Source organism: Passer domesticus, chromosome 4, assembly GCF_036417665.1.
Source record: "Passer domesticus isolate bPasDom1 chromosome 4, bPasDom1.hap1, whole genome shotgun sequence".
Taxonomy (NCBI): domain Eukaryota; kingdom Metazoa; phylum Chordata; class Aves; order Passeriformes; family Passeridae; genus Passer; species Passer domesticus.
In genome coordinates, this window is record NC_087477.1 from 77,119,446 (window position 1) to 77,131,894 (window position 12,449).

Sequence of the window (12,449 nt, forward strand, 5' to 3'; positions counted from 1 at the left end):
ACAGGGATGCTCCAAGGGCTCTGAATGCACCAGCAGGATCTAATTTCTCTCATTACCCTCTCATCACCTTTGCAACCCTCCTGCTGTCCCCATGCCACACCCCAGCAGGTGCTGAAGCTCTGCCCTGATGTGGCACAGCTGCAGCACCTTGGCTGAGGCTGCCATGAAAACAGCCAAGCTGGGAGAGACCCACCAGGAGCCTTCTCCTGACCCCTCCAGCTGGGGAGCTGCAGCTCAGTGGGGTCTCCTGCCTGAGCCCTGGTCTTGGTGCTGGGCTTTGTAGCTGACTCTCACCCTGATCTCTCCTTGCTGACTTGGCTCCAGACGTGCCTTTTATCTTGGGGGGTCTTCAGGTAACTGTGGCTGACTCTGTTCCTATTGCCAAGGTTGTTTTTTGCTTGGGGGTGTGTGATGGTGCTCCTGTCAGGAAGGACACTGCCCTGATTTTCACCTTCAGCTCCTCAGGCTCACCTCTCCCTGACACCTCCAGTCTCTGTTTTTTCTTTCTCACCTGCTTATGGAATAACTTCCCTCTGCACCATCGAGTCTTCCTTGGGCACTGCTTGGGGCAGAACTTGATTGTTTACAGATGCAAATTCAAGTGTTACTTTCAGCGAGGAGCAGAATGCTGTTACCTGTTTTTGGTATATTTGAGTGTAACTGTCCCAGAGCATTCCAGAACAGACATATGGAGAAATGCTCTGCAGAAGTTCCCAGAGTAACACCCTTCTCTCTGGCTTTGGGGTCCTGAGGGCTGATCTAGCTGCTGATGGTATCCATGAAGAAGCTGTCTCCCAAATCCATGAAGTTCAGTGGTGTTTTTCCTGGCAGGTGTCAAGGGAATAAGCAGATCTATCCCTCCCTTGCCCCAGACTGGGACTGTAATCTGCAGAGATCTTTTCCTCTCTCTCTAGTTTCCTACATGAAGCAGTTTTAGCTTCACTGGTGGTTCAATTCCAGTCCCCACAGGCAAACAGGTGATTGAGCTGTCTCCCACCAGCTCTCCTGCTTTTCAGTTGCTGGTGGCTCGGACTGTTCCCTGAGCATGGGACTTCACCTCTGAGGCTGAGAAGGGCCCTGGGCTCCACCTCCTGAACTTGTGTTCCAGCAGGAGAGCTGCTGAGTGCACCACGATTGCCACTGTCCATTCAAAACCAGTGACTTTGCTGAAGGTGTGAGGCTTTCCAAAAGGCGTGGCTTTAATTGGCCAATTCTCATCACCAAAATACTGCTGCTGTAACATCCTGACCTCTTCTGGTGCACAACCCACAGACACATTCACATCAGCTCTGAATAAAAGCAATAACGTGGCTAACAGCACTGGATAAGCCCCAGAAGCACTCCTGCACTCCAGCCAGGCATCTGCAGAACGTGGAGCCCACCAGGTGGCCATCTGCCTCTGCTGTGACACACCTCATCTGGGTTTGTGCTGGCTGAGCTCCTGAGTTTCAACACCTCTTGCTTCTGGCTAGAGGCTCCAGTAACACCTTCATCATCCATTTCCACAGCCACTTTAAATGGAACAGATTTACTTTTTGTTTTCCACAAAACAAAGTTGGTTTCTTTGTTTGTTTTTTTTTTCAACAATGCCCACTTTGATTAACTGAAGACTTTTCCCAACATGCAAACTGTTCTGTGTGACACCATCCACTGTCCATGCAGAACTGCTTACAAATCCCATTTCTATTGTCTTGCTTACCAATAAGAACTACAAATAAGTATTTTAACTATGATTTCTAGGAACTTTTTAGTGTTAGTTTTGTAATAGAAACTTGCAGCCATACCCAGGTTGATAAAGCCAAGCCTCAAGCGAGTTTAGAGAAAATGGAGTCACAAGGCATCATGCAAAAGATGAGTACAGGCTCATCACCCTGCCCCAGAAACCTCGGAGGGGGTGTGCAGAAGGATGGCTCTCACTCAGAAGCCTGCTCAAAGGTCCATGCCAAGCTCATTTGTGTCACTAAATGCTCTGTATTTGAGTGCCAGACCATCCATGCTCTGGTATGGTACATGCTGTGGTCTTTCTTTCTTCCAGGCTTTTACTCCTCAGGTGTAACTGTGTGCTCAGGTAAGAATAACCACAGAGAAGTCTGCTTACAGTTCTTGTTTTTCCCACTGACACAACCCTGGCTAAGAAAGGATGATTTAGAGACTTCAGCTCAGAGTCCCTTTAGCCACACAATATTCAGCATAAGGTGAACAACTGTTCACCTTAACAACACTCTAAGGGACAAATCCTCAAGGTGTGCAGGTTCCTGGAAACCACACACAGCATCCCCAGTAAGCACAAGTACAATTGCAAAGGTGCTGGAGTGAGTTACAAAGACAAAACCACACAGAGAGATTATGAGAATTATACTTGTATTTATTCTTTTCCCCCAGAAGCCCTGAGGACAGGAATAGAAAAGTTCCAGTAGAAATGTCACAGGGACAGTTGAGCAACATTTGAATTGGTGAGCCCTGGACCTCAAATTTGTAAAATGACACACAAAAAGTGTGATGTATCAAAAAAGCAGACTGATCTATTTTGAATTTTTAAACATAAAAAGATTTATATTTAGGGGAGGTATACTGGATCTTTGGAGAGAGATGCCTTCTTAAATGTCTCCTTCCAGCACAGCTACAGATAAACTCAGGAAAAGGAGAAAATTCCCCCAAACCTTCTGAATTATGCCTGACCAGGTCTCATGAGAATGCTTAAGTGACAACACCCAAGACCTGCTGCATGTTTACATGCTGAGTGGCTCTACAGAAATAATTGGATAAATAATTAACATGGGTTAAGGGAAGGGTTTGTCCCACACTGGACCAGGGGAACACAAGGACAGTGCTACAGGGGATGTGCAATCTACACATTTTCCTATGAAGGGTCAATGGTTCACCTTGCCTCAAGGTGAAAAAATGAAGAAAAAGATACAGAGGAAAAAACACAGAAGAGCTTTAAAACCAGTCACCACTGGCCATCAACCTGTCCCAAAGGTACCTCTGTCTGAGCTGGCCATTTCTGAGCCACCTGCCAGGAACCTCAACTGAAAATTCTCCTTCTGCATGAAAGAGGCACTCCAGGAAGATTTTTTTTTCCCCAAGCATGCATGCTTTTAATAAAGGGCGAAAGCACAGATCATATGATAGTATCAGGTTTAAGTGCCAGATTGGACAATTAGGTCCTGACAGGAAGTTTTAGCTGATAATTCTATCAGCTGATGTGAACTGATAGAACTGATGTGACCAAGTAGCATCATTAGAATCACAGCATGGTTGGGATTAGGAGGAATCTTAAAGACCACCTCTTTCCAGCCCTCCTTCCAGAGGCAGGGACACCTTTCATCAGACCAGGCTGCTCACAGTGGAACATAACAAACTAACCACACTTTTTTCTTCCCCTCAGATTTCTGCTATTTCCATTCAATCTTGGTCTTTGGGATCTTTATTAAAGGCCCACAATGGGAACTCCATGGGGTCAAGTGCATTTACTATTTTCTGGGGACTTTGTAGTGCTGACATTTCATGGCCCCAGCAAAGGAGGGCTAAGTGTTATTGCACAATATAAATTTCCTATTCTTTGTACAGGGAGAAAACATGTTTTATAAATGAACACCTTCTACCTGTGCAGGCTCAAGAATCTCTGGAATAGTGGCACAATGACCTTTGTGGCTCTTTGAAGGTTAATCACCAAGTGTCAGATAAGTTTGGACTGTCTGGGAATCCCAGCAGCCAGTGCTTACTATCACATTCCAATGTGTGAGGTGGTGGAGCTGTTGGGTGGGTTTGTGTGTTTTCTGTTTTGTGTGTGTTTTCTATTTTGTGTGTGTGTGTGACTTTGTCCGTAATATGAAATCAAATCAGTTTAGCAGTTGATTCCACTGACTTGGTGATGAACTTGGTTTGTCCTTATCCACATTTTCACCTGAAATCTTCACTGCCACATTAGCAAACTGACAATAGAAGTGGCTTTACTTTCCAGTGCAGTCAGTAGATATTACTTGAAATTCTGCCTCTTTATTGTTTTATTTTCAGTATTTCAGAAGTATATCAACTTGTGTTGAAGGAAAAAAACATGTTTTCCAAATTAGAGAGCTCTTGCAAGATAAATTATCAAAAGTTAGCATTAATTGCTTTCTATGCAGTACTTGTGAAAGTCAGAACGTATTTGGCAGAACTGTAAATTAACTTTTGTCTGAGGTGGTCAGAAGCTACACAGCGTTGTTAAAATTTTCCCAATTTTTAATTCTTAGAGCCTCTTTACACATGAGGAAACACCTCCAACAGGTGAGTAACTAAGGCTGTGCTACAGAGAATCCATTCTACTTTGTAATGAGCACTTTATTGGAGACTTTTGCAGGTCACTTTGAAATTGATTTTCAAACACAACTCCCCTGATTCTCTGGATTTTCTTTACCCATAAGGCTGTAGGAAATGTTGCAAGAGCACAACTGATCACTGTTTCATTCTCTCTCCTTAAGCTTGACTATAACCAGCAAACACGTTTGGGAGATTTGTTTAAGTACCCAGCCAAGAACTACAACCCACAGTGGATCCAGCTGCACATTAACTCTCTGGAGTTAGAAGATTCCAGATGCTTGTGTTTATATCTGGGTCCTTAGACACACTCTGGGGCTTTAGCCTGATGTAATTTTATCTGTTCCAAGCCAGGCAGTTCACTTGTGCCACCTGGGTGATTTTAAACTTCTTCTTTTCACCTCATACTGGAGCTTTTGTGACTGCAGTTCAGCTGGAGCACATTCTGTGTACATTTACAGACACAACGTGCTGCCCAGGAGCAGCTCTGAGAGATACTGGGACACCATCTTGGGAAGAAGCAGGCCAGGATGATCTTTGCCATTTCAGCTTTCCCATCTGTGCCACAGCTACCAAGACTGACTTAGCCCCTGCAATTCAGTTTGCAGAAATCAAACTCTGCTCCATTTATCATCTGAAGGCACCAGCTGATTTGGATTTTTTTACTGTGCACCAAGGTGTTTGTGGAGGCGCTGCAGGAGCTGCTGTGCTGCTTGGTGTGCCTCAGTTTGTCCAGCAGCAGGCTCAGAAAATGCTCTGTGCATTGCTATCCCTGTGCAATCAAATTGCTTTTAAAGTATCTTTTTCCTGAAGGCCTGAAAGTGGAAAATTAAACACATGTACTGTCAAAGGAAGTATAAATTACATGAGTCCCTTAGGAAGGAAAAGAACCAAGCCCCAAAACCTGAAGAGTTTACCCAAATTATGTACAAGTCATAAAACATCTCTATTTCATGCATATTTCAAATAATTATCAACTTTTTAAATGCATTCAATTCCACACCACCACATCTTTTCCAAAATTAATATTCATTATCAAATAAGTTAACTTGGAAACAATTTAAAAATGACACCAGTAAAAATGTGCCTAGCAAAGTATTGTAGTGTAAATACAAATATCTTTGATTAAGGGTTTTGCAGTTGCACTCTTGTAATAAAGAAGGGCAGAGGTGATTAAGAATTTAATTCAGTGCATAGTTAAACTGGTTGGCAAACTTCTCGTGCTTCCTTTGGTCCACGCGGTTCATGGCTTTCATGACCCGTTTCATGGCCCCTCTGAAAGAGAAACAAAACAATAATAATGGTTCTGTTGAGTCTACTCAATCTCAGAGAACATTTATGAATGTTGGGGATTTGATTAATCACTACCAGGCTTCTGAGCGTGGCATTGATGAGGTTGAACAAATTTGTCTTGTTAACTAAATTAGCTGCAGCAATATAAATAGTTTAATTCAGCAATGATTTTATTAACAGGAGTAAACAAATTCAAGTCTTTCAGTTTAATGGCTGTGTATTCCACCTTCCCAGTGTTATTTCTTAGAGCCACATGGAGCAAGTTTGATTTTCAAAAGCACCTAAGTGCTCTCAGGGAAAAAAAAACCTAAAAAGTACTTAACAAGATCTTAAAGAATTAATACTCAGAAACCCTTATGAAATCAAGCCCACAATCCAGAATGTTTTTGTGAGGGAAGGGCTGGCTGTTCAGTTCATGTGAGTTTTCACAGGTTACTATCACTCTGTTTCATCACCTGTGGGCTGAGTTGGACTCTTTTGCTCACACCAGCAGCATCCCCATTCCTGAGCAGCAGCTTTTAATCCACAAGAAGAACTCTAGTTTAGGAAGACGCCAGAGATTACTGTGTATCTCTCCAGGACAGGCTTCTGCTGCAGCAGTGCTCAGAGCTCAGCCCTGGCAGGACAGTATGGCCAACACCTCACTCACACATCACCTGCACATGGGATCCCTGCTGCTTTGGGATGGGCAAGCACCTGAGCCCTCTGCATCTCCTGCTGTGCTTGGAGGAGGCTCTGGAACGTCCTTCAGGTTCAAAAAGGAAGTGAGGGACTGAACTTCAGAGCTCTTAAGCTTTCTGGTGCTCCCAAATCCAGTGAGGGCTGTCTGTCCCCCTGTTGCTGCTCCAGTGGCTGCCATTGTTCCTCCCAGTAAAGATGTGCCCAGAGCTTTCTCTAGGGAGGGACTGCAATGCTTCTGAGCTGGGCAATTCAGACACCTGCACTTTTTTCCCTTCCACCAACTTTGGAGTGAAGATTACACAACTAAGATTTTGAGGGTGAGGAAAATAATGAATAGGAGCAGGAGATTGTCAAAAAAGGCAGAGAGAGCAGGCCCCTACATCCTCCAGCTGGTAAGGCAGAGGAATGGGTTCACAACTCCACAAGAGTAAGAAGCACCAGAAGCAGTCAGGAAAATGTGAACATCTGCCCCCTCAGAAACTTAAAGCAGCTGCTGTGCAGAGCTGAGGGCACCATGCCTCAGGAATTTTGTTCCTCCCTGGATTCTAAAGTTCCAGTTTTCACTGGTTACTTTAGACGCCTCTGGGACAGAAGCTCAGCTGTCTGAGGTTGATGTTTGCAGGTGTTCTCAGCTGTCACCCTGCCTACGAAGGCTGTTATCTCCTCACACATCTCCAGGTAAACACCTGGCTGCTCTGCTGATGTGTGAGGTAGAGCAGAGGGACTGTCCCATCCAAAAGCAGGGCACTGACTGATGTCTCCTTTGATTTCTACAAATTTGGCAAGTTCCATCACACAAGTAGATGGTTTCAAGGCCTGTGCTGTTAAGACTCTAAGTTGTCACAGTCTGCATTTATCACTTCTGAGGATGTTCCTTCCCAGCTGTGCAGGAAAATGCAGCTAAGACATGCACCTGGGCAGTGTTCCTCAGCCTCTTTCAGGATCAGCCCTTGCACACTATTCCAGCTCTGCTTCCAGGGTTATCTCCAATAAAGAAGCTGACTTCTGCTTTGGTAACTGTTCTCTGTAATGGCTTCATTTCCAAAGCCATTTTGAAACATCTGAAAGAGCTTTCTTCTTAATAACACTCTAAATGGTGGGATTAAAGATTTCCTCAGCAGCAACTGCAATGAAAACCAACATTCTGAAAAAACACCCTGGAAGAGGTATACTTTTAACAAAAGTCTGCCAATAAAGTTACTAGAGTAAGGAAAATGTGGTCATGGTTTTGCACTTCAAATATTACCTAATTGGTAGGAGAAAAGTGAGCCTTTAGCAGTGCAGAGTGGCCTTGCCACTTTCATGTCATGTAGGTTTTACATTAGCACCAGTGGATTGTGTGATACTGTAAATGAAATGAGATTCCACTTTGATGATCTGTGTGCAATTTCACTTAGCTTCACTGGCAGACTAGAGCCTGGGTTTATCACCTATACATTTCAAGTAATTTGGGGTTGTTATAAGGAGCCAAGGTTATCATCTTGTTTAGTGCTGCAAAGCATGAAACCCATTAAAAACTTGACAGGTTTGATTCCCTATGCCTGGCACTAACACACACTCAAAATCATTAGCACAAACCACGATATGAAATTCTAATCACTAGAACTGTATGTCTCTGACTTCCAACTAAGACCAGGTGACATGAGAAATTCACATAAAATGTGCTATTTCCATAACCAAAAATAATGTGGATTTGGCTTTGTTATTATAGCCAGTATACCAGAGAAGGGAAAATTTGAGTTTAAACAAATATTGTGTCCTGTATGCTGCTCAACTCATCCATTATGCTTAGAGAATAACCCATCATCAATGATTTTACAATAATAGTTTTTCTTTTTTGATTTGACAACTTTACTTTCCTTTGACTACATTTTTGACATGTGAAACTCTTCAAATAGCTGCAGCTGCTTCCCATTTGATAAAGACCAGAGCATGTTTAGGCAAATTCATGCTGTAGCCACATCTAAGCAAGAACAGGCATCAAAAATGGTGTTAATAGTGGACAGATGGAGCTACTGTATGTTTTAAAGCACATTTGGGAGTGGCTGGCAGGTTCCCACAGCCACCTGAGCTGCTGTGCCTGACTAACAAATGATCATCCAGAGAAGCCAATCCAGCAAAGTTTAAAAAAAAAATTGTGACAGGATGAAAAAAGTCTTTCATAGGGAAATCTGGCAAATTACTTAAAAATCGCTCTCAAAGAAATAACCTTGGTTGTCAATACCTGCTATTTTTTACCCTCCAGACATATGGAAGATATTCTTGCCTGTAGTTAGCCATAAAGCTGTTTAGTAAGTGCAAGTTAATGTAGAAATAGAAACAGGAATTAACAGGCTTTAGAGAATAGAAGTATCTTACTTATTGAAGACTTTCTTCTCAAGCCGGGAACGAGAAGTGTCAGCCTGTTGCTTCAGGTCTGTCAGATTTGGATATTTTTGCTTCTTCCCTTTCTTTTTCTGTCCTTTTCCATTACTTTTAGAGGAACCAAGATCCAGTCCTGTAGCAGCTTCAACTTCTCTCATGAATTCTGGATCTCGCCACTCTGTTCAAAAGACAAAAAATGAACTTTGAAACTCCAAACCCAGGGAGGATTTGCAGTCCCCTAAGGAAGAGGAGACTGCAAAATGGGTGAGGGCAGAGCCACAGTGATCTAAAGGATCTAAAGGGAGTTTCCCAAAATGACAGATGTGGATGAAGAAGTCCTGCCAGTAGGTATTAGTAGCTGCTATGGACAAAATTGCTCTGTAGGAAGACCTAAGTCAAGGTTTTTCAGTGGCACAGTAGCAAAGTTCCAAGGAAACTATTCCATGTAGGAGAGGTGAATAAACACAGTGGTTATTATTTAGAAATGAAAATGCCAACAATGTAGCTGAGCAACTTATCTGCAGAAATAAATTCCGCATAAGCTTAAAAATAAACCTTAAAAAATGAAATGTATCAACTTTTTAGCAGAGAAGGGCTGGCAACATTGTGATTTCTTTTCATCAATGACACTTATTTTAAAACATGAACTGGTATCTGACATCTACATAAAATTCTTGAGTAGGACAACATGATCCTGCTGCCATGACACCCATTTTGCATCTGAAAAAGATACTGCTTTCTAAGCATCCCACATTGCCTCAGATTAATTATCTAAATCAAGTTTCTTCTCTTGACAAGGGCACAAGTTAATTTATCTAAACAAAACCTTGTTTTAAATTTTTTAAAAACCTTAATGCTACACAATCTAGCCATACACTGTAAGTGGATTCTGATCCCAGATGCCACCAGAGGAAAAAGCATGAACAATTTAGCCTATGGACTGTTTGAGGAAGCCACAGTTTTTCATCTTCAGTGTAGTCTTGCGTATCAAAACAAGGCAGCACAAAGTAAAAATGTGGCTGGAGGATGGACATCTGCGAAGGGGAAATTTAGAAAAATTTAATTTCATTGTAAAGACTGAGCATTTAGGTTGGAAAAAATTGTAGGAAGTACTACTTCAAAAATAACACTGTCCACACTCAGCAGAAATGTCAGAAGTCTGCATTTTAACAACAGTAATTGCCAGTCATTTGTCATAGTTTCCCTTATGTCAGTCAGCCTTTCTTGCCTGCAGAAATTGTAACACCAAATGTCTACTCCTCTTACATAACAACTGTGTAAATATCGAGAAATAAACAGTCCTAAAGGACTCCACAACTTCATTTATACACCAAGATGGTCACCGAGTGTGACAAACGCTGCTAACAACATTTCAGGAAGGTCAGAGGCAATGTCCTCACTTAAGAACACGGTGTTAAGGAATAGCAGAGCAATTTTCCAAGGAAAGGTTAGATCTAAACTACCATCATACATGAAAGCAAGGACTGATTAAAATCCAACACACCAAAAAGCATGAGGAAAGCCAAGCTGTTCAAGAGTTGCACAGGAGAGTTACAAAGGGAGAAAATAGAACACATATACTTGATAGACCATAAGACCTGACTTTTTTTTTTGAAGTGAGGGAATACAGAACAGCACAATTCAGACACAGGAACGATTAATCCAAGATTAAGGAAAACTGTCTAAACAGTTTATCTCCCAGTAATAAGAAGGCGTCACAGTTTAGGAACCCCGTGAATGGAGCAATTGTTTAAACACAACGAAAAAATGCCGGCATCCAGTAGAGATGAAATGAGCATTTGAGTAAAATGAAGGAGCAATTTAAAAGCTTTTGAGAAAAATCAATAGAATGCCAGGGAAGAGCAGGCTTTTTGAGCATTGATGGGCCCCTAAAGCTCTTCATACATTGTTACTGAGTTTAGCAGCAGGGAAAAGAAAATTACACAGTTTGCAAGGGTAGGCGGGAATCAATACTGTAGTTAGTAAAGAGATGCTATTTCACATCTGAGTGGCCAGCGGCCTGCCTTCACCAGCCTGTCCTGATACCTGTTTGTTAACAAGTCACTAAGGGCTGAAAAACCAGATACTCTTCAGGGTTGACACAAAAAATAGGCACTTAATTTGCTCCTGTGTGTGAACTATGGGAAAGGGATGAACGCTGCAGATTAGCGGGTCAGCGTAATCCCAACTGATTCCCAGTTCCAGGACTGAAGAGCCCAAAGCACCTTTCTGTGGACATCAGCTAGAGTTTAAAATTTTCTACTAAGATAATGAATGATCCATAATAACAACGACAGTGCTGTCAAAACACATATGACTTCTATCTAACTGTTTCCCCCTTTAATCACACAAAGATAAAAATAAATCTACCATCCAGTAGGAAGTAGATGCAAGAAGAATTTTGCTGCAATTTAACCATACAACTGTTCCCCAAATTTAAGTGGTTTTTTCCAGATTTTTCAAACTGCTATCATTAATGATGTCAATCAAACAGTTCCTGACTGTTCAGTAGGTTCCCAGTTGTGTATTTCCCATAGCAGAACTGCTTAGAATTGCTTCAAGACCTTTATAATAAAAAAACCCCAAAACCAAATACCACTGAAAACCAACCAAACACACCCCTCCAAACCACAAGCATCAAAAGAAGCAAAAAAAGAAACTAGAAAGTTGATGAAAACACTCTAAAGCAAATATAAAAATAGCAAGGCAGAGCAAAGAAGAAAGTGGATAGAAGTATTTAGTGGCATCTGGTATATGTATGGCTTTAGAAACATGGAGGATTTTGTCCAAATTAATGGCACAGCTTGTGCAGCATGTCCCCAGCCAGATGGGATGGACCTTTGTGTGACATTTCAGCTTAACAACCACACTCAGTAACACAAGGAGCAATGCCAACACTGGTTTGGGACTAACAGACACATCCTTGTGGACCAGAGGTGAGAAGCCTCTAACAACACTGAGCTGACACTGTAATAAAAATAAATACTATGTCTAGCCTCGAGCAATGGCAATTTCACAGGGAAAAAAAAAATCAATATTTTTCAGTCCAAGTGATTTTTATACCAGAATATTAGTTTCCAGTTTGAGATTTCAACAACACCTATCAGTTTAATTTGCTAGTTTTAGTTTGTCATAACTAAGCTGGGAACTTTCCTTTTTAACACAACATCCACTCCTATCCTGGTTTCCCTGTGACAGTCCAACAGTGTCTGCTGGCTGGATGCCAGTTTAGAGCACTTACTCCACCTGGACAGGGATGGAAACTACCAGCAAATGTAGCACTTTGACACCTGCAAATACCACAAGGTGTTCAGTAATTGCTGCACTGCTGTGCTGCTGTAATCACCAAGCACAGTCACTCAAAGATGGTCAAACAAGTATTAAAGGACACTGGGTGGGTCAATTCTATGTTTAAATGCACATTCATTCCACACAGACCTCTCTGAATACAGATTCCTGTTTTAAATACAGGTAACTGTTCCTCAGGCTCTCAAGAGGTTTCATTAAAGGTTCAGTAGCTTTATTAATGATATGCATAACTGTCAAACACCAAGCCAGTCAAACCTGAAGAGAGAACTCCTGCAAGGGAGTATAGTACAGTTATCCAAATGCTAATGCCTATGGGTAAGTTTAATTAGACTGCAGAATACTCACCTACAATAAACAGCTCAAACCAGAGAAAACTAAGACCTGCTGAAGGAAGCTAGGTTAAAGAAAAGCTGTCCCCTCCACTGTGTCTTTGCTGGATAGATCCTTCTCTCTCATCTTCCTTTGCAGTCCATCAACCGCCAGTATCTTCCTGGTTGTAGTCC

The 12,449-nt window shown here is 42.1% G+C and overlaps 1 protein-coding gene and 1 long non-coding RNA gene across 3 annotated transcripts in view; one reads left to right on the plus strand and one right to left on the minus strand.

The window, feature by feature from the left end:
- The first annotated feature begins 209 nt into the window (after positions 1-209).
- LOC135299630 (uncharacterized) lies at positions 210-2,194 on the plus strand. The gene is made up of 2 exons (XR_010361595.1): positions 210-353; positions 961-2,194. It is a non-coding gene; the product is annotated as an uncharacterized LOC135299630 (long non-coding RNA).
- A 150-nt stretch (positions 2,195-2,344) lies between these two features.
- UVSSA (UV stimulated scaffold protein A) overlaps positions 2,345-12,449 on the minus strand; it is a 47,153-nt gene continuing 37,048 nt past the window's right edge. For both annotated transcript variants that reach the window (XM_064418940.1, XM_064418941.1), the window contains 2 exons: positions 8,632-8,815; positions 2,345-5,574 (listed from right to left, as the gene is read on the minus strand). In XM_064418940.1, the coding sequence (XP_064275010.1) occupies positions 5,481-5,574; positions 8,632-8,815 (278 nt within the window). In that variant the 3' untranslated portion in view covers positions 2,345-5,480. The remainder of the gene's footprint in view (positions 5,575-8,631; positions 8,816-12,449) is intronic.